At 46.4% G+C, this 21,138-nt stretch overlaps 1 protein-coding gene across 2 annotated transcripts in view; it reads right to left on the reverse strand.

Moving 5' to 3' along the window:
* Positions 1-459: 459 nt before the first annotated feature.
* The window catches only part of MAML3 (mastermind like transcriptional coactivator 3), a 459,597-nt gene continuing 438,918 nt past the window's right edge, over positions 460-21,138 (reverse strand). The window contains exons 3-5 of one of the 2 annotated variants that reach the window (XM_070386559.1): positions 13,987-14,244; positions 9,219-9,303; positions 460-3,940 (exon numbers count right to left, since the gene is read on the reverse strand). In XM_070386559.1, coding sequence (XP_070242660.1) covers positions 2,949-3,940; positions 9,219-9,303; positions 13,987-14,244 — 1,335 coding nt within the window. In that variant the 3' untranslated portion in view covers positions 460-2,948. Of the gene's footprint in view, positions 3,941-9,218; positions 9,307-13,986; positions 14,245-21,138 lie in introns of both variants that reach the window. The other variant, XM_070386558.1, reaches the window with a different exon arrangement.

The raw sequence follows: 21,138 nt of genomic DNA on the forward strand, positions 1-21,138 counted from the left end.
GCTGAGCTGTCTTGGTTCTGAATCCCGGATGGATCCAGTATACTCCTTTCATAGATGACTCTCTTACTTTTGCCACATTCCCCCGGAGAGCAAATTTGGAATGTTTTAACAGTGTGGTGGAATTAAAAAGGCTGGGAATGATTGATTGATCTCCACTGTTACTTAAATGTTTAAATAGTGATATCAAAATTTCGAGACAAGAACTACAGTTAATCAATTAAAACCCAGGCATAAAACGTTTATCTGCTTAATTAGGGCTGGAGTGCCTGTGACAGTCCTAAAAGAGACTTTTTTTTTAAAAAGTAATGTTTCTTTTTGTTTTCCTTTGGCCATGCTGTGAGGCTTGTGGGATCTTAGTTCCCCGACCAGGGACCGAACCCTGTGCCTCTTGGCAGTCAAAGTGTGGAGTCCTAACCACTGGACTGCCAGGGAATTCCCTAAAATAAACTAAACTTTGGATTGGTTCAGATAACGATCTTTTATTATTATTTTTTCTTTAAAAGTGGTATGCCAACATCACTTCATTTCTACATTTCTGAGTTCTGTACATTTCTCAAAAGGAAAGAAGCAATGCTCAATGTACAAAGGAAAACCAGAAAACTAGAAAAATCTGAATCAAATGGAGGAAGTTGCCATAGATCATACAGTACAAATTAGTAATTCGATATCGTCTGAAGTGCAATACCACTGCTGGGATGATGAGTTAAGGAATGAAATAAAAATACTCTATTTTAAACAAACAGTATATATATATTTATATGTATATTTTTTTACAGATAGTAGACCCAGTGATATCTGTAGTATTGTAAAAACTTATTTACAAATAACTTTTTTTTTAGACATTACATATACATCAGCACCGTAGTAAAAACAAAAAACAAAACGAAGCCACCTTATTAAAATCTACCTCTCTATGTAGTTGGTCCCAGTATTGAGCATTTGGAGGAAGCGTTTAAGAGAGAACAGAGGCCCCCTCTCCCCCTCCATCAGCCACCTCCAGTTCCTCATCATTGCTTATATATTTATTTCCTGTACCTTTCAGAAAAAGGTAATTATATATTTCTGTGTCTTCTCGTTTCTTCACTTTCCCTTGTTTTTGGTTTTCATCTGCTTCCATTCGAGAGCTCCCCTGGCGGTGGCCCTCCCCATGCAGGGAGTTCATGGTCAGCCTGCCACCACCTCTTCCCCCAGGGACCACAGCCCCGACCTGGGTCCTCACCCACGTGGCCCCCTCTGGTCTCCAGCCTGCACCTTGCCAAGGAGAGCTATGACCTTGGTACTTGGCGAGCAGGCCCCGGGCAGTGCTTGCCTGCCTGCTGCCTCTCTACATCCTCTGTCCCAGCTCTTCATTTTTACCCGCTTCAGTCCCAGGACCTGCCCCCAGTGTGACTCCCCAGGCTGGGCCGGGGCTCTGGTGTGGCAAGTGACATGTGAGTGCACAGAAGCAAGCCTGCCTTTTGGACATGGAGGGAAGGGATGGCAGGAGAAAAGCTTATGCCACGCTCACTCACTCAGGACAAGAGCTATGTCCCGTGGCCTCCGAAACAGGCCAGTGGGAGGGGAGGGGAGGGCAGATGAGACCAGCCCTCCAGCAGCAGAGAGTGTGGATCCCTTCCAACAGACTTCACTTAGGACAGATCTGCGTGAATTACACAAAGAACAACTGTACAGAACTTCAAGAGGATATCGCTTTGCCCAAGGAAAGGAACCATACCTTCCCTCTTTTCATTAGCAAAACGGCTGAAGTGGAGCAATGGGTTTTTCAGTTCCTCAGCTTTCAGGGCTTGAGAGTTGTCTTTCCGGGGAGCAGGGATGAAGGGTCAGGCTGCTTTAAGAGCATCACTCCTGGGATTTTCCCAAAGGGAACCAGAGCCAGTGATGTCCAGGCTGCTCCTCCCTAGTGTCCCAGAAACATCAGATGCAGCTCATGGAAACCCACCACCAAGCAGCAGAACAACCCGCTCGGTTCCAGGAAGAGAAAGAAAAACTCCACTGTGGCCTTTGCATTTCAGGCACTGTCTAAGTTCTTCTTGCTCTTATTTTCCCTCTGCGCAGGCTCCCTAAAGACAAAAGCTTCATTTCTTCTTGGATAGTCTGCAAGGACCAGCACAGGCAGGCTGGGGCGGAGGTGAGGAGGAACGGGGTCAGGGACCAGTTGAGGGGAAGGTGGCCGCACTGACAGACACACAGCGTCCACCCCGGGCCTCCCCATCCTTGGCCTCCTGGAGTAGATGGGACCGGCTGAGATGTATCAGGTCGTACCGGGCCCCCAGGAAGCGCCAGGCCAACTCCCCGGAGTAAAAGCCACCACGGTCATCAGCAGAGGGCTGCCCGCCCAGGACTGCCAGGACCCTTCTCCAAGCTCTGAAATTCCTTCAGGTCATCGTGAGCAGGATACAGGCCTGTAGGGTCTCCTGTCTTCCTGTGACATCTCTCTGCAGCCAGAGTTCAGCACATATCTGACCTGTGCTCTTGGCCTGCACCACCACCCAGCAGCCTCCGTGGGACTCTCAGCCCCAGGCTCTCTCCCCTCTGGGTCTCCAAAGCTGTAGATCCGGGCCAAGGCCAGGAAGCACTGACGGCCACCTCACGTTGGGCAGCAGTCTGTCTTGGCCAGAGTGGCTCTTGTTGGGCCGGGTGATCACAGGGAGGGCCAAGCTGAGGGCTCCGGAATCATCTTCTCTGCCCACCTCTGGTGTGTCCCCCTCTCTTGCAGCAGGATCCGCAGGGCGTCTGTCTCCATTGCTGTGTGAAAATCAGGTGAAACAGGGCCCGGCGGGGCTGTGGATTGGTGCCTGGATCTTCCACAGTCAGCTGGCTGCAGCTTTGCTCAGATCACGTGGGTCAAAAAAACAACACAAAAAAACAAGGATGCAGTGACATCCTGTTTCTTTTTCATGGTTGGAGCTTTAAACCACTGGAGTTGTGGTGGCCTGGGCTGCTCCTGACTAGGGGTTTCCAAACAATTCATCGAGCTCCTGCATCCACTCGTCCCCAGGTCCACCTTTGATGATGGAGTCCACAAGGTCGGCACCGTCCGAGAGGCCGGGGAAGGACGCCCCAGCCGTCTCACCACTGTAATTGTACGACATGTCCTGAGGGGGGTTCCGCTCGTAGCCTTGGCTCTGGCTGCTGGAGGCAAAGCTGGCACTGGGCATTGGCTGCTGTGCTGGGGGCTGGCTGAAGGCTGGCATGCCGGGAACGCCCTGGTTCAGGCCCGACATGACCATGGGCCTGGCCTGGCTGGTGCCTTGCTGCCCCGGGAGCGGTGGCATCATCTGCCGACCCATGGCGGCCGGGTTGAGTGTTCTCACCCCGCCAGTGTTTGCATCCACCACCTGGCTCAGTCCCTGGGGGAAGTGCTGCTTGGTCAGCCTTGGTTGGCCGGCTTGCAGCGGGTAGCTGGCGCCATTGTTGAATGATGCTAACTCTCCACTAGTCCTCCCAGGCATCCCCTGTAAGCCCCTCTGCTGCCAGCTCTGGCTTCCCTGCGGGACCGTTCCCATGATGCTTTGCAGCCTCGGTGGGCCCTGGGGCCTGGGCAAGGACTGGCCTACCTTCATCTGCTGGCGCTGCTGGGTCATGGGCGAGTTCACCAGCATGCTCTGACCAAACCCACTCACTATCCCAACCCCTTGCCCCGAGGTGGGCTGCCTCGGCCCCTGGGCTTGGTTGTGTGTGATACTCATACCGCTTTGGTTTGGGTGCTGCAACACTTGGGTCATTCCTGTGCTCATGTTGTACATTCCCGGTTGGCTGGTAGGTGTGTTGCTGTAAGGGGCCAGTCCCATCTCTGACTGGGTGGCTGCTGTGGCCATTGTCCCTGGGTTCTGGGAGGGTCCCATTCCCATCATGCCTGCGTTCTGTGCCATCAGCCGTGAAGTTCGCATGCTCTGGAGGGCGGCCTGGCTCCTCACAGCTGCTATATCCTGGGGAGACCCTGCAGAGAAAAAAGGACACACCTCTTCACTCATCTCCATAAGCGGTGCACAGTGACACGTAGCTGGACTTTTCTTTGGGAATGACAAAAATGCTTTGATTAATAGATGAAAGGATCTACTCTGATAATAAATCCTTTAAAGAAAGAGAGATGATTATTTTTCTGACTATAACATACACTGATTGTGAAAAATTTGGAAAATAGGGAAAGCACAAAAATGAAAATGAAAGTCACCCAAGTTCCCACCATCCAGAGATGACCACTGCTAACTTACCTTAATATATAAAAATACACATGAAAATTGGGATCACACAGTAGTTGACTTTTCTATTTGATATACCATGATATTATTTTTGCTCCTATTACAGAAGCAATTGTTTCTTTCCCTCCCTCATGGCTCAATCGGTAGAGAACCTGCCTGCAATGTAGGAGACCTGGGTTCCATTCCTGGGTCAGGAAGATCTCCTGGAGAAGGAAATGGCAACCCACTCCAGTATTTTTGCCTGGAGAATCCCATAGACAGAGGAGCCTGGTGAGCTACAGTACATGAGGTTGAAAGAGTCGGACACGACTTAGCGACCAAACCACCACTTCTTCATATGATCTTCAACCAATAAGATAGCATCTTTTTGGAGGTGAGAGGAAATTCACCTCCTGAGCTAAATTAAGAAATGGTGGCTCACTTTGCACATCCTGTTTGTGACATGGAATATGGCTCAGTAGAGAATACTATCAATAAAGACCATTAGACTAATTTCCCTGAAGATTTGAGCTGGATTTGAGAGGTTAAAGGCCTCTGCTTCTGCTAAGAACCCATTTTGGCAGATGGGACATTGTTTGGATCCCCTCTGTAGATTTCCACATGCTCCGGATTCTCTGAATCATAACATGTCAGTGCCAACCTGCCAGCTTCCTGAATTAGAGAAAGAAGACATCCTCCTACTTGCTACCTGGCAATGAACTTGATGCACTGATGCAAAGGCCACACCTTCAAATCAGCAATGACCACTAAGGCAGTTTCAATGGTGCTACTTAAAAGCTGACCAGAGTACCAACGCCCAGTCATTCAACTCTATTTGACGTTTGAGTGAGTACTTCTTTACATGTTTCCAGGAAATTTCTAAACCAGCCAAGAGAGTAAAAATGTCACCCCTAGAATCCCAGTCAACAGTCAAGGGCTAGGAGGTGCACAAAAATGGATTTTTCTGTCTCTCTGCTGCTGATGAAGTTTATGAAAAAAAGAAAAATAGTTTTTTCCTGGACATTTAAAATAGGTGCAGCATGGGAGCCAATCAATATTATAAGCAAATTTGATCATTCCTGGGAGTGGGATGAGAAATCAGATGAGAATAGTACATAACCTTGTTAATCCTGGCACCTTGGCAGATAAGAGAAGTGTGTGTTTGTCTTTCTGATAGGGTTATTGATTTCTGGGCAGCAACCATGTCTCTATACTTTCTTTCAAGAAATAAAAGTATGGGAATTTTGGTTATGACTTAAGTTTTTGTGGCTTGAGGTCAGTATCAGGCTGCATTGAAAAATGAAACGGTTACCGTGAGGAAACCAGAAAGATCCGGGGGAGATCCCTAGAAGCATTTCAATCTTTTGTTTTGAGCTTAATGATAGCTAAGTGGATTTAGATATAATAAAGATATTAAAAAGTTCCTAATTAAACACTGGTCGGTAGTATATCTTGCAGCTGGCGATCTTGTTATGAAGTTTTGTGACCTTAATGACTAAATTTGCATTGACTGCACAGCCAGCCTGATAAACTGGGGTGAAATGGGTGTTTGGGTTGCTTATAAAAAATTCAAGGGAAAAATACTGCTGACTCAGATTGATTGAACAGACCCAAATTACATAAACAGGCTGCTGGAAATGGATGAAAGGACTTTCATATTCTGAATATTTTTGTTGTCTCTTTAGAATTAATATGTTGAAGGATTAGGTTTTGTCTGCAATAATTTTGTGAGTCAGATTACTGCATGTGTTAAACAACAGGCTTTCTTCAAATTTTTGTCTAAAATAGGTGTTACTGTGAGACATTATAGTCAAATTAATTTTCTTGTCTATCGGTTAACATCACAATGTCAAAGAAAAATTTCCATATTCAAAAAGAGACAGTAACATGCAATTTTTCCCCTAAAAGGATCTATGTTCTGTTTTTCACTCATAGGAAGTCTCTAGTTACGAAAAATAAGCACTTCCCCATAGGCATGTAACACTGTCCAGAGGCACAGAACTCAATAAGCGAAAGATCATCTTTAAAACCTTTGAAAAGTAAAGTGGCGGGCGGACCTGTAACTCTCAGACAAGTTAATCCAAACAGAACCTCTGTCCAGGGACAAACTTTCTTATCTATCAATTTGCTATTTTCTCAGGTACATAACATTATGATATCTAGGATGTTAGTCAAATATGTGAAAATACTGAAGAGAGTTAAAAAAAAATTGTATCAATCAGCTCAGGAACCCTCAAATATAACTGGTTGTTCAGCTTAAGTGTATAAAATTTTTAGGTTGACTGCCTGTAATTTGGGGCTTTAGAAAAGTTCAGAGGAGAACTTTTAAATAGGAGCCAAACCATCTAGAATAACTCAGAGAGGAGTTATTAAATTTTGGTGGGTCTTTTTAGTCTAAAAAATAATGAGTTATGAATCTAGAAAACTCAAAGGGCATGGTGCCGGGTTTATCAGATTTAATGGTTTAAATTAGTTCATAATATAAAGCACCAGTTCCCAAAGTGTGGCCCCTGGGTCAGCAGCAGCAGCAGCAGCATCTCTGGGGAACTTGTTACAGATGTAAATACAGATGCAAATACAGATCCAGCTCCAGATCTCCTGAATCAGAGACTGTGGGAATGAGAGCGGGCTGTCTATTTTTTGAACCAGTTCAGCTGGTGACCCGATGCAGGCTCAAGTCTGAGAACCCAGAGGGAGGGTATGGGGAGGGAGGAGGGAGGAGGGTTCAGGATGGGGAGCACGGATATACCTGTGGCGGATTCATTTTGATGTTTGGCAAAACTAATACAATATTGTAAAGTTTAAAAATAAAATAAAATTAAAAAAAAAAAAAAAAGGAGGGCTCGGTGTTTGCAACAAAAACCACACCTGTAACAGTAACTATTTCCCACTCTTCTACACCTATGGCCAAGTGAGAAAGAGAATTCCTCAAAGAATACTGGCACAAATTTACTACACAGCACTTCCACGGACAGCCCAATTCCCTTTGTCCTTCCCTGTATGGGGCCCCAAAGGATCTGAAGTGATATAACTGTCCCACAGATTTAAGGGTGGTAGCTGCTCAAGCTCCAGGGGTCCATAGGCTATCCTCAGGAAGATCTGGCCATGAACACCAACCACTTTCAGACTCTGAACCACAACTCACAGTACACACACACGTGGGCTCAGGACAGAAACAAAAGCTGCTCTAATTATGATACACTCCGATCATTTTTTTCCTATTATTTCATTTTAAAAATGCTGGTTGTGGCCCACTAAATTATCTTCGATGGGCTTTCCTGTTGGCTCAGACAGTAAAGAATCCACCTGCAGTGTGGGAGACCTGGGTTTGATCCCTGGCTTGGGAAGATTCCCTAGAGGAGCACATGACAACCCACTCCAGGATTCTTGCCTGGAGAATCCCCATGGACAGAGAAGCCTGGGTGGGCTACAGTCCACGGGGTCACAATGAGCTGGACACAAACTACTTGGGTGTTGCAACCCGAAGAATGAAAAATGCTACCCCAGATCATAAATTTTTCACCCGCAGTCTATGGAAAAGGGTAACTCTTGTGAAATGATCCATAAAGTTTATATTTATTTATTATATATGCATACTTCTGTGCAAGGGACTTCCTGGATTCTGGCAGATTGTCAAAGTGAGAGGTAACATTTGAGAAGTGAGGATGCATTGATCTAGGTCCTCCAAGAGGATAGAGGACAGGAACTAGGATTTCTGCTGCTTCATGACTCCTGTGGCCCCCCAAAAACTCCTGTGGATGAGATTGAGGAGGGTCCTCAGACTCATCTTCCACCATCATATAAGACCCATAGGGGTTCCCTCTATTGGAGATTGAAGGGATTGATATTTGAGGGGATCAATCTGTGGTGCTGGAGAAGATGCTTAAGAGTCCCTTGGACTGCAAGGAGATCAAATTAGTCCATTCTAAAGGAAATCAACCCTAGATATTCATTGGAAAGACTCATGCTGAAGCTGAAGCTCCGATACTTTCGCCACCTGTTGCGAAGAACTAACAACTCATTAGAAAAGATTCTGATGCTGGGAAAGATTGAAGGCAGGAGGAGAAGGAGGTAACAGAGGATGAGAAGATTACATATTGTCACTGACTCTATGGATATGAGTTTGATCAAACTTCAGTAGAGAGTGAAGGACGGGGAAGCCTGGCATGCTGCAGTCCATGGGGTCGCAAAGAGTCAGACATGACTGAGCGACTGAACAACAACCATCTACAGAGGAATGGCAACCCTGGACAGTGCAGCCGTTCCTCCTGGGGCCATGATTCAGGATTTGTGCAAAGGGCAACAGGATCAAGACAGTCCAATCAAGCTCAAGTCCCTATTTGTCTTCTATGTTCAGCAGAGATTAGTGGTTGCTAAGAGCTAGATTCTTCCACTGCAGTTGCTGAAAGTTAAGGCTTTGGTCAGCAGACCTGCTAGGATTAGTAAGAAAAATGTGACACAGGATTTTCCCCACTGTCATCACTAGGATGTGATCTAGATACCAACAAGGCTGATATTGGGTCAACAGGAACCTGTACGTCTTTGGAAAGTGGGAATGTTTGTCTCTCAGTTGTGTCCAACACTTTGCAACCCCATGGTCTGTAGCCCACCAGGCTCCTCTGTCCATGGGATTCTCCCTGGAGTGGGCTGCCATTTCATACTCCAAGGGATCTTCCCAATCCAGGAATTGAACCTGAGTCTCTTGCATTGCAGGCAGATTCTTTACCATCTGAGCCACCAGGGAAGCCCTGGTTGTTAAAATATTGAAATACTTCTGTACTTTTGGTAAAGAATAGCTGCTCCGGTCCCACCCCCAAAGTCACCATGACCCCACCCTGGGCCCACCAGGACCTCTCTGGGGCCCAGTGGCTGAAAGGTTAATGCCTGGTATTCTGACTGGTTGGTATCATCAGGTCTTAAATATTTTCCCTATTACTTGGACACCAAACACAGCACCCACGGCACTGTCACCGGGTGACATTCACTTTAACTCCCCCCTGGAAGGAATACAATGGCGGAGGTGTGCACCCGCCTCACCTTGAAACTGGGAGACCTGCTGCACTGGGTATGGATTCCGCTGCTGCTGCTGCAGGTGCTGCCGGGGCAAGTGTGGCTGCTGCAGCTGCTGAAACGACAGAGGACAAGGAGGGCCAGGAGGTGAGATGGGAGAGAACGTGCAATTAAATATCCCAGCTGTTCTGAGGAAGGCGGGTTTTACAAACTAAACTTTGTATTGAAGAATAGCACACACATAGGTAAGCACCCAGGCGTGCAGCACCTGTACAGTGTGAGGGATACCCCCAAATGGACACACTTTTGGGAACCAGCCTCTCGATCAAGATGCAGAATGTTGCCAGGAGCCCCTCCTGTCCCTTCCCCATCACTACCCTTTCCCTGACCCCTGGGGAGCACCCCCAACCCAACTACATATTAGTTACGTCAGCTTCTGTACTTCATAGACGTGGGTTTTAGGCATCGTATTTGAGTCTGGCTTTTGTGTCTGTCTTCTTGCACTTGTTGCATTTTTGAGCTTCATCCAGGTCGATGCCTGCAGTGTGGACTGTTCATCCTCACTGCTGAGTAGTATTCCCCCCAAAGAACATACCTCCGTGTCTTTATCTGTGCTGCAAGGGATGGTTATTTAGGGTGTTTCCGGTTTTTGGCCATCAGAGCCACTTCTACCACCCACATCCTTGGTGAACCTCTGTGGCATGTCTGCTGTGTGGTCTTGCTGGCTTAAAAGGGATGTGTAGTCACCCAGGCAGTTTTTTTAAAAAATAATTTTACTTATTTTTGGTGGTGCTTGGTTGTTGTTGCTGCATTGGCTTCTCTCTAGTTTTGGTGAGCGGGCTCCTCATGGCAGCGGTTTCTCTTGTTGCAGAGCACAGGCTCTTGGGCAAGAGGGCTTCAGTAGCTGCAGCACCTGGGCACAGTAGTTGCGGTTCCTGGGCTCTAGGGCACAGGTTCAATAGTTGCAACGCACGGGCTTAGTTGCTCCATGATCAAACCCATGTCTCCTGCATCGGCAGGCAGATTCTTTACCACTGAGCCACCAAGGGAGCCCAGGGAGGCAGTTCTGACCTTGCTTTTTCGGTATCAGCTGCATGACTTTCTCAGCATCGTGGGGACTGAGCTCAAACAGACAAGCAACTAATTTTTAATGACCTAAAATAGATGCTTCGGGTATAGGAAGATGGGATTCTCAGGGACTATTTTAAAAAAAGCCTCATTTTAGTCCCAGGGTGTCACACTGCCTGCAAAATACATCTCCATGAGTCAAAAATACAGCATCTAATGCCTTGAGGGAACTGTGTGGGATTCCGCATACACCAGGAACCATGAGGCCTGTTTTAGTTTTTCTTCTTGCAGTCAGGGGGCTTCTGTACTGCCAGTGCTGTTACCAATATACTGGGGAGGCTACTGTGTATCATTATCATGCTGAATGTGAAAAGGGAGAGAAAATAAGAATGAGGTGGAAAGAGCAAAGAAAGGGGTTTTCGTTCTGGGTCTAATGTCAAGTAGCTGGGTGACCTTCGGGGTGTCATTTAACCTTCTCTGCAGCCGTGGAATATTCATTAAGCACCTTTCATCTGCAAGGGCTAGAAAAACAAACAGCCAGGGCTCTGCTCTTTAGAGTGTTCATTATAAAAATAACACACGTTGACCACTTCTTAACACATGTGTTTATTTCTATTTTTTTTCTCTTGTTTTTGTTCCTGGGCAGCTCTATAATTTTCTTTTTCTTTCTTTTCTTTTTTTCTTTTTGTTGACAAGGCCAGCCAGCACTCTGGCAACTGAAGAAAAGAACGGCCTCTGTTCACCCTGTCCTGTAGTGCCTACCGTGGTGTTGTGCTGTTGAAATGAATTAATTGTGTAGACACAGCATAGACAAGAAACCATGCTAATCTTTTAGGCAGCAATCTAAGAACATTATTGAAAGTCAGCTGAGCATTTAAAAGCTTCTCTGAAGCCAAACTTCCCATATTATGTAAGAATTTTAGTGTCCCATCTACAAATGGGTATAAGCCCTGAAGTAGCCTGGGGTGGTGGGTTGTGGGTCAGGAATCAGGGGACCCAAGGTGCCAGTCCAGTCTCTGACTCTCTCTAGCTCTGCGATCTCTAAAAAAAAAATCATGTAAGCTTCCCCTGCCTCAGTTTTCCTCATGTGTAAAATAAAGAGACTTCATGATTAACATTTCTTTCAGATCTACAATTCCAGGTTCCACTGAACCTTAGTGAACGGATGGCAGCTGACACGCTCTGTGCTCTGAGAAAAATGCATTAAATGTTAACTCACGCCTGGTTTCTACTTGTTCTGTTCTGATTTCTAAGTCCACTGAGAACCATCTGAATGTTCCCAAAGATATGCAAGATCCCCAATCTTTCTGTTTTCCCTCCCATGTCCTTTCGGGGAAACCCATGTGTTCCCAGTATGCTGCTGGCAAAGTTGAAAATGTTAGGATACTTTCTCAGAGAAGGCGATGGCACCCTACTCCAGTACTCCTGCCTGGAAAATCCCATGGACGGAGGAGCCTGGTAGGCTGCAGTCCATGGGGTCGCTAAGAGTCGGACACGACTGAGCGACTTCACTTTCACTTTTCACTTTCATGCATTGGAGAAGGAAATGGCAACCCACTCCAGTGTTCCTGCCTGGAGAATCCCAGGGATGGGGAAGCCTGGTGGGCTGCCATCTATGGGGTCCCACAGAGTCGGACACGACTGAAGTGACTTAGCAGCAGCAGCAGGATACTTTCTCTGCTGCTGTAGGGACCAAGAAAATCAGCTTGGCGTTGATATGGCCTCATCCATCCTCGAGAGTGTAGACCCCCAGGAAGGTGCCTCAATAAGCACTGTCCCCAGGCGCAGGCGGCATGCTCCATCCCTCTGCCTCAGTTCTGGCCAGTCCCACAGGACGGCTGGCTCCTGTGGCTGCAGCTCTTACGTCACATTCCGTGACACCAGAGTCATGTGACAGAGCCCCACCTTGTGCTGTTTCCTAAGGATTTTATACACGTGACTCATGAGAACATCGGGAAGAAGGCTGGGAAATAGGGAAATCTATTTGGCAGATGAGAGAGTGAAGTGGTTTGTTTTGCCAGAATCATACCACAAGCAAAAGATGTGGCCCAGCGTAAATTGTTCTTTTGGTCGCTCTTCAGCTCTTGGTACACACAGTCATTAAGGAATTACACACACACTCTCTCTCTTTTTCTTGCAATTTCTCATTTCCCAGCTTTTCTGAGGAGCCCTGTGTCTGTTTTCTGTATCCTGGGTTCTGAAGGGTCCCGCACTCTCTCGCCCAGTGGTCTGTGGGCACCATCCTCGGTGGCTCTTCTTCCTTCCACCTCCTTCCTCATCCTGGGCTTGGCTGGTCTCACAGAGCAGGGACACCCCTGGCCTGGCACAGCCAAGTTTGGCCTGGTTACCCCGACTCCCCTTTGTGCCATGGTCACAGCACACCCATCAAAGACAGTCACTTAAAGGATCAGGCACATCTGAAATTGCCTAGGCTTGGCTGAGGGGAGGATTTGCAAAGCCCAGCTTCCCCTCGTTCCCCTCGGTAGCCCCATTTATCACTGTCTGAGAGACATGAGTGTGGTTCCTTGTCACACACTTTCCGCAGGGTGAGAGGGACAGAGGTTTGTTTGTACAAGAGCTGCCAGGTGGCTGACTGACCTTGGTAAAAAGGGAGATAATTACACAGCTGTTCAAGAACAAAAGTGAAAAAGGGAAGCTAAGTGAACTGTGCTCAACAGGACAATTTTTCGTTTGGGGGGATGACTGGTTACTTTGAATGCTGCTCTTGGTCACTAAGGACCTCAACGTGCCTCTGGTCCTACACAGCATCTTGTATAGATATGGCGTGGTGGAGATGCTTGATAAATGTCCAAAATTCTGATCCTATTAGGAACATTCTAGAAGGGTAATTGGACCTTGAGCCGTAGACGATAACCTCATGGCTCCTATAATAGAAGGGCAAGATGCATGGGTCAGACCCCCCATTGGAGCCATCCAGGGACGGCCTAGATGGAAGACCTTCGGCCTCTCTCAGGATAACACGAAATAAGGCAAGGGCCTCTTGAAAAACAAAACATACTGAAACTCAGAGGAGCAGCCCACAGCAAGGCTTCCTTTCAAAGCTGGAGGAATTATGTGTCAACGGTGGTCAAAGACGCCTCAGGTAAAGCTTTCTCTGTGTTAGGCCTTTAACTCAAAGATTTCCTGAGCTGTTTTCAAAGCTGCTGGGAATTTTTCTCAAGTTTGCACCCTTTCTGTGACCCGGAGTTCAGGTTTCCAAGTAGTTCTGTGGGCCCTATTATTCTGCAATTGTTCCCGTTCCATTGTTCATGACCAACGCTGTGAGAATTCTTCTCAATCCCCCCTTCTGACTCTTTCCTCCAAGAAACAAAGTTCTCTGAATTAATTTCTTTTTTCTTCCCGCTGGGAATATCAGAATTTACGAAGAATGTAAGCCAGCTCCCTTCTACCCTCTCCACCCCCATGCTGATTCCACAGACCCCGGTACCAGAAGCAAGAAGCAAAAAGCCAGACTTGAAGACAGGTCTCTGGCAAGGGGGTCTTCAAATGCATGGCTGAAGCCTGTCTTTTCAGAACAAACCAATTCATTCTAAGAAAAAAACCTAACTAATGGAAAGGTCTACATTCTGCAGGCTCTTCTGTAGTCTCAGGAAGTGCTGGCCAGTGACTTTCTTGCTGGAGGACGAGACCTGAGACTCGTTCACAGACACCAGGCCCTGAAGAACTGTTTTCGAATCACACGAAGCCCACCATAGGCGTGAGTTACCTGCTCTGTGAGAATCTGCTGCTGCTGTTGCTGTTGCTGCTGCTGCTGCCTCTGCTCCCGCAGGAACTGCTGTTTCTGCTGCTCCATCAGCTGGGCCCGCTGGTCAATGAGCATCTGCTTCATGAGGACTGTCTGGGGCTGGCTGCCCAGGAAGCCTGGCCCCGCGGGCCCCGGTCCAGAGACCATGCCCCCTGAGCCCGGGGGCACAGAGGACTGCATGGGGCCCGTGCTCCGGGGAAGCCCCACTGGGTGCTGCTCCTGGGAGGACAGGGAGAGAAGGGAAGAGAAGAGAGAAGAGAAGTGAATGTGGTGACTTCACATCTGAACGAAAGCACAGGGGATGGGGCATGGGGTATTCCCTCCCTACGGGATCCCTAGTGGCACATATTACATTTCCATAAAGAGAACATAGCAGTCCTCCAATCTTTTAACACAGTGGGGCTGGAGAGGCTAAAGGGGGCCAGTAATGGCTCTGCGGAATCTGAGGCCAGGCCCAGTCTGTTTCTGATGTTGCTGCTTAGTCACTAAGTCGAGTTAACTGTTTACGACCCCAGGGACTGTAGCCACCCAGGCTCTTCTGTCCATGGGATTTTTTTCAGGCAAGAATACTGGAGTGGGTTGCCATTTCCTGCTCCAGGGGGATCTTCCCAACTGGGGAATGGCACCCATGTTTCTTAAATCTCTTCCATTGCAGGCAGATTCTTTACCACTGAGCCACCTGGGAAGCCCCTGTTTCTGATAGGATTGGCTAAAGAATAAGAATTGCATTTTCAGCTAACCATCGGTGTTCCTCCAAAGGAAAGGGAATAAGCCCTCAGGTGGGGCTCATTTTCAGTCTAATAGGAGGCAGCCTGACCACCTCTTCATCCTTACTGCCTGCCTGGCCAAAATGGGCTACTTAGTTAGTAGGAGAGACATTTATAGAATGCTGCTGGAATTGATTAATCAGCAGAACTGCTATTTGATGAAATTCTAATTAATCGTGACATTTGAAAGCTCTGACATATAAAAAAAAAAAAAATCCTGCTAGTGAGAATTGTTGATGGGGAGAATTAGGAATGTGTCACACTGATCAAAGATATGGAATCTCCTAATATCTTTAAAGCAATGGCACCCCACTCCAGTACTCTTGCCTGGAAAATCCCACGGACGGAGGAGCCTGGTAGGCTGCAGTCCATGGGGTCGCTAAGAGTCGGACACGACTGAGCGACTTCACTTTCACTTTTCACTTTCATGCATTGGAGAAGGAAATGGCAACCCACTCCAGTGTTCTTGCCTGGAGAATCCCAGGGACGGGGGAGTCTGGTGGGCTGCCATCTATGGGGTCGCACAGAGTCAGACACGACTGAAGTGACTTAGCCACAGCAGCAACATCTGTAAAAACAGAATTGAGTCTCAGGTGTCTGAGATAATTTAAATGTTGGGGGTTGAACTGGGTCTCTAGATTCAATAATTATGTCAGTCAAAGGATGTCAACTTTTAAGGACCAGTCTTTAAGGAACAGGAGATAGGGAACCCCTCATACACAGCCCAGGTGACTCCTCCGAGACTGTGCTCAAGAGGAAGTAACAACCCAATGGTGTAGACCACGGGGAAAAGACAGCTGATGGGAAAAGTAGGCGTGTGGCCATAAGATGTAGTTTATTGATGCTTCCTTTCCTGTTCATTCTACCAAGCACACCTCGTAATGGCAAAGTATTATCTGATCATTCTGCAGAAAAGTGTGAAGTGAAGTGAAGTCGCTGAATCGTGTCCAAGTATTTGTGACCCCATGGACTGTAGCCTATCAGGCTCCTCCATCCAAGGGATTCTCCAGGCAACAATACTGGAGTGGGTTGCCATTTCAGGGAATCTTCCCAACCCAGGGATCGAACCCCAGTCTCTCGAATTGCAGGCAGACGCTTTACCCTCTGAGCCACCAGGGAAGCCCATTCTGCAGAAAGATTCCCTTTAATTCATTCAAGTTTCAAGTAATTAATCTGAACAAACAGAAGCTGCTGTCTGAGAAGTATACAAATTAAATGGATACACGTATAAGGACAAACACAGTCATTTTGTGAGGGACAGTTATGAGACTTAGATCAGGAGAGACAAATGTGAATAAATCTACATCAAACATTTTTTAGGCAGTTAGACTGGATTTTTAAGAAAGACTTCCTCATTGTAAAATCTAGATACTCAGTTTTTCACGCTGGTTATTAGTCCCAGTTATACGTGGTGAAGGAAATTAAGGTTATAAAGATGTATACACAAAAGTGACTACCTTAAATGGATGCTTAGTAGTTATCAAATTTTATATATTACTTCTATTTGCCATGGTATTTCCATCACTATTAATGCATTCCTTTATTAATGCATTCAACAAGCCTGCTTTGTGAACAACATGAATTTTATCTGCCTCCTATGAGCCATCCTAAATGGAAAACTGCAAACTGGATTTTAATGTTTGTTCTCTTTTCACTTTTCTTCCTCTTCAGTGTCAATAGAGTCAACCCTGAGGGGAGTTTCCTCTCAAAATATAGAATTGTGTTGGATCTTCTTCCCTCCCTCCAGTATCCAAACAAAACAAAACAAGCACCAAGAAGCCAAACAAAAACCTATTCCTCCTCTCACCCAGGTAACAACAGCTCAAGAAGGTTGAGTTAGAAGCGCTAAACTAACAATAGAGTTGCCATAAGATCAAATAGGAAAGGGAGTACGTTAAGGCTGTATATTGTCACCCTGCTTATTTAACTTCTATGCAGAGTACATCATGAGAAACGCTGGACTGGAAGAAGCACAAGCTGGAATCAAGATTGCCGGGAGAAATATCAATAACCTCAGATATGCAGATGACACCACCCTTATGGCAGAAAGTGAAGAGGAACTCAAAAGCCTCTTGATGAAAGTGAAAGTGGAGAGTGAAAAAGTTGGCCTAAAGCTCAACATTCAGAAAACAAAGATCATGGCATCCGGTCCCATCACTTCATGGGAAATAGATGGGGAAACAGTGGAAACAGTGTCAGACTTTATTTTTCTGGGCTCCAAAATCACTAAAGATGGTGACTACAGCCATGAAATTCAAAGATGCTTACTCCTTGGAAGGAAAGTTATGACCAACCTAGATAGCATATTCAAAAGCAGAGACATTACTTTGCCAACTAAGGTCCGTCTAGTCAAGGCTATGGTTTTTCCTGTGGTCATGTATGGATGTGAGAGTGGGACTGTGAAGAAGGCTGAGTGCCGAAGAATTGATGCTTTTGAAGTGTGGTGTTGGAGAAGACTCCTGAGAGTCCCTTGGACTGCAAGGAGATCCAACCAGTCCATTCTGAAGGAGATCAGCCCTGGGATTTCTTTGGAAGAAATGATGCTAAAGCTGAAACTCCAGTACTTTGGCCACCTCATGCGAAGAGTTGACTCATTGGAAAAGACTCTGATGCTGGGAGGGATTGGGGGCAGGAGGAGAAGGGGACGACAGAGGATGAGATGGCTGGATGGCATCACTGAGTCGATGGACGTGAGTCTGAGTGAACTCCGGGGAGTTGGTGATGGACAGGGAGGCCTGGCGTGCTGTGATTCATGGGGTCGAAAAGAGTCGGACACGACTGAGGGACTGAACTGAACTGATGATCAAGCAATCCCACTCCTGGACATATACCCAGATAAAACTGTAATTCGAAAAGATACATGCAACCCTGTGATCATAGCAGCACTATTCACAACCGCCCGGACGTGGAAGCAACCCAAATCTAAACAACCTAAATCTACAGATGAATGGATAAAGATGCGGCACATATATACAATAGAATGCTGCTGCTGCTGCTAAGTCACTTCAGTCATGTCCGACTCTGTGTGACCCCAGAGATGGCAGCCCACCAGGCTCCCCCACCCCTGGGATTCTCCAGACAAGAACACTGGAGTGGGCTGCCATTTCCTTCAGTGACAAAAAGGACTGAAATATTGCCCCTGCAGCAACATGGATGGACCAAGAGATTATCATACTAAGTCAGTCAGGCAGAGAAAGACAAATAACATCACATCACTTATATGTGGGATCTAAAATGTGGCATAAATAAATATATTTATGAAACAAAAACAGATTTACAGATACAGAGAGCAGACTTGTGGTTGCCAAGGGGAGACTGGTTGAGGAGGGAGAGACTGGGAGTTTGGGATTAGCAGATGCAATCTATTATATATAGGATGGATAAGCATATATATACATAAAGTCCTACTGTATAGCACAGGGAACTATGGAAAAAGAATGGAAAAGAATATGAAAAGAATGTGTGTGTGAATATATATATATATATATATATATGAGTCACTTTGCTATATACAGCAGAAATGAAATACAACAATGTAAATCAATTATACTTCTATAAAATTAAAAAAATTTTTTTTTAAAAGCTCTGGTTAGTGTGGTGGCCCAGGCCACACAGTTAGTAAAGGGAAGAATCAGCACTCATAGAACTGAAATATTGATTGAGACTAAATTCAGTATTCTTTTCATAAGTACAGGTTTTTCCTGGATGATGGGTCCATGGTGCCAAGACTGCACCTAAGAATTGCTTGTAAACTAAATATACAGTATCTGTCCCACAAATACACTGTGTTCTAGTTTTCAAACATAAGTGTGATATTGCTGAAGTTAAAACTTATTGTCCTTGTGTATTTTCTCTGTATATAGATAATGAAAAGGTAGAGAGTTATGAAATATTTATGTTAATAAAAATACGGCATATTCAAAATGCCTGAAACTTTAAGCTCCCCAAAAGTTTACTTTAAGACTAATCCCTGCAGAGATCGAGATATTTTACTCTTTTCTTTTCCCCCTAAACTTGCTGCCTGTTTCCCAAACCCTTTCTTCCAGTGGGATAAAGCTGTTTCTTGCCACCTTTGGAGACAAATGGCCAACTGACTTAACACTTTAACAAAGGAATTCACACAACAGACAGTTAAGCAATCAGCGAAAATACAGATATACAGGTGTTTTTTTTTTCTGAGTATTTAAGCATATTTGAAATCTCCAGTTTTGATAAGGAGGAGACAGTGGGAAAAGAAAATGAGACCCAGGGGGAGATCCAGTTTTCTTCAGCTTGATTTTATGAGCGGTCTGGTGTGGGCTGGCCCCATTGTCTTCGTGCACTTTGAGATACTCTTGTCCTATAAGATCAGCCCACAAGTACCTGGTGAGCTTGCCCAGAAGTGGTAAGTAGTGATGAGTTGCTTTCCCAGCCTTCTCTCCACCCAGAAAGAAAGGGAGAGGCGAATGAGGTGGGGACCTAGATTCATCTCAGCACTTCTAGTCCCTGTCTTCCTGGACCAAAAATAAATATAGGTATCACCCACTTTTCAAAAGTTCACTTTATGCCACTTAGCTTTTACAGAAGACCTACACTAGTATCTGGTTTTGCTAACCAGGAGACATCTGAAGAGGATTTTAGAGTTTATAGAAAAAGGTGAAAATCTAAAATATCATCAGAGTTCGTTTTGCGGAGAGTCATTATAGAGACAGCAGGCACCCCCATCTGTGAGAGTGGCGCCACCAAGCTCCTCCCCCAGGAACTACACTCAGCATCTCAGCATCAAGTCGCCACAGCTTTGAACTCTGTGAGCATCTGTGTTTTATCTCTATTTATTCTGCACACTCTTGGCAAGAGGTGTCCTAAGGTGTTTGCTTACTCACTGCAGGCCATTTCGGCTTAGGAAAGATTTCATAGGAATGCTGTACTTTCAGATGGGGCTGGGGGTGGTGCTGTACTTCAAAAGCACAGTGGGAAAAACCCTTCCCAAAGGGAAAGTTTGGTTATTACCTCCCAGGATTATGTATTTCCCCAAATGATTCCCTCTCAAAGATTCTGCCTTCAGGTTTCTCACTGAAGACCTGAAGACCGATTTCCCTGCAGCGACTTGAATGGAACCCCGAGAGGCAGGACGGCTGTGTGCATTTTTAAAGGACTCCCTTCCATTGGAAACATCTGTGAGCCTAGGTGGATACACCTCTCCCAACCAGTTCTGCTGCATTCAACAGTGGGTAAGTGACGCTAGGGCCCCAGCCTTAGGTGTGTAAGCCAAGTGTGAAGCTGTGCCAAGTGACTCACCTTACAAATTGAGCTGGCTGAGGCCATTAGCTGTTTCACATGACATGGTGGCTTTTAACCTCCAGCCTAAGAGTTCTTAATGAGCAATAGTCTGTCGAATTTCAGGATTTCAAGCCACAGCTCTTGTTTCTAAGGAGGACACACACTGTGTGTGCAATTAGAGAAAACCAGGCTGAGCTTTCGTCACCAGAAATGTAATGCCTTGAAGCCAAATGATGCAGTATTTTTAGTTTTAATTACTAGCTTGTTCTCCACTCCATCCCCTGCCCAACGACCTCCCTTGCCTTCCATCCAGAATCTTAATTCCATCTCTTCCTCTCAGAAATCCAATTGACTACATAGATCTTCATTATTTCCCAAAGCTCTCACTCTTCAGTAAAATACAGGAAGGGGGGGTATCAAAACCAATGAATCTATTTTACGTATCTTCTCCTCCAGGAAAAAAAATCTTAGCAATTTTCTATGGGCTGGAGAGAAAGGTAGAAGTTATAAAAAACACCCTACCTCCCCCCCTAAGAGGCCGTTTTCTACTTCAAAAAACAGCTGTGGTAAAAATATCTCTTAAGAGCAGCCAGCTGTTTATTTATAAATCTATGCACAGGGAAGCTTTATGTCTCTGATGTGTTTTCAAGAAATGCATACTGTTCGGGTGAGAAGGGCTGTGGTTGCTGGCAGTGAACGAAAGACTGCCGGCTCCTTGGAAGGGAGGCTGCGGGTGGTGATGGAGACTGGGGTGGGGGGTGCTCAGTGGAGAACTGGCTGGAGGGTGCTCAGGGCTTCAGCCTTTTTTCAGGTGTTCAGGTGGGGCGGGGAGGGGAACAAGGAACAGCTGCTGTTCTGCCTCTGCCCCAGCAGATGGTGGTGTCAGCCCGGTCCTCGCTGCCTGCCAGCCCGCCCGCTCCGCCCGCGCGGCGTGTCCCCCCGCCCCCAGCCTGCAGATGGCTTAATCATGACTCGCCTTTCTCCCCCACCGGTCCCCCCGCCCGGCGCGTCTGGGCTAACGCTGCGAGCGTGGAGCCAGGCAGTCAAGTGTTACTGCGTACAGCAGGTAGCCTGGCAACTGAGAGCA

Source organism: Bos mutus, chromosome 17 (assembly GCF_027580195.1).
Source record: "Bos mutus isolate GX-2022 chromosome 17, NWIPB_WYAK_1.1, whole genome shotgun sequence".
NCBI classification, from domain to species: Eukaryota; Metazoa; Chordata; class Mammalia; order Artiodactyla; family Bovidae; genus Bos; species Bos mutus.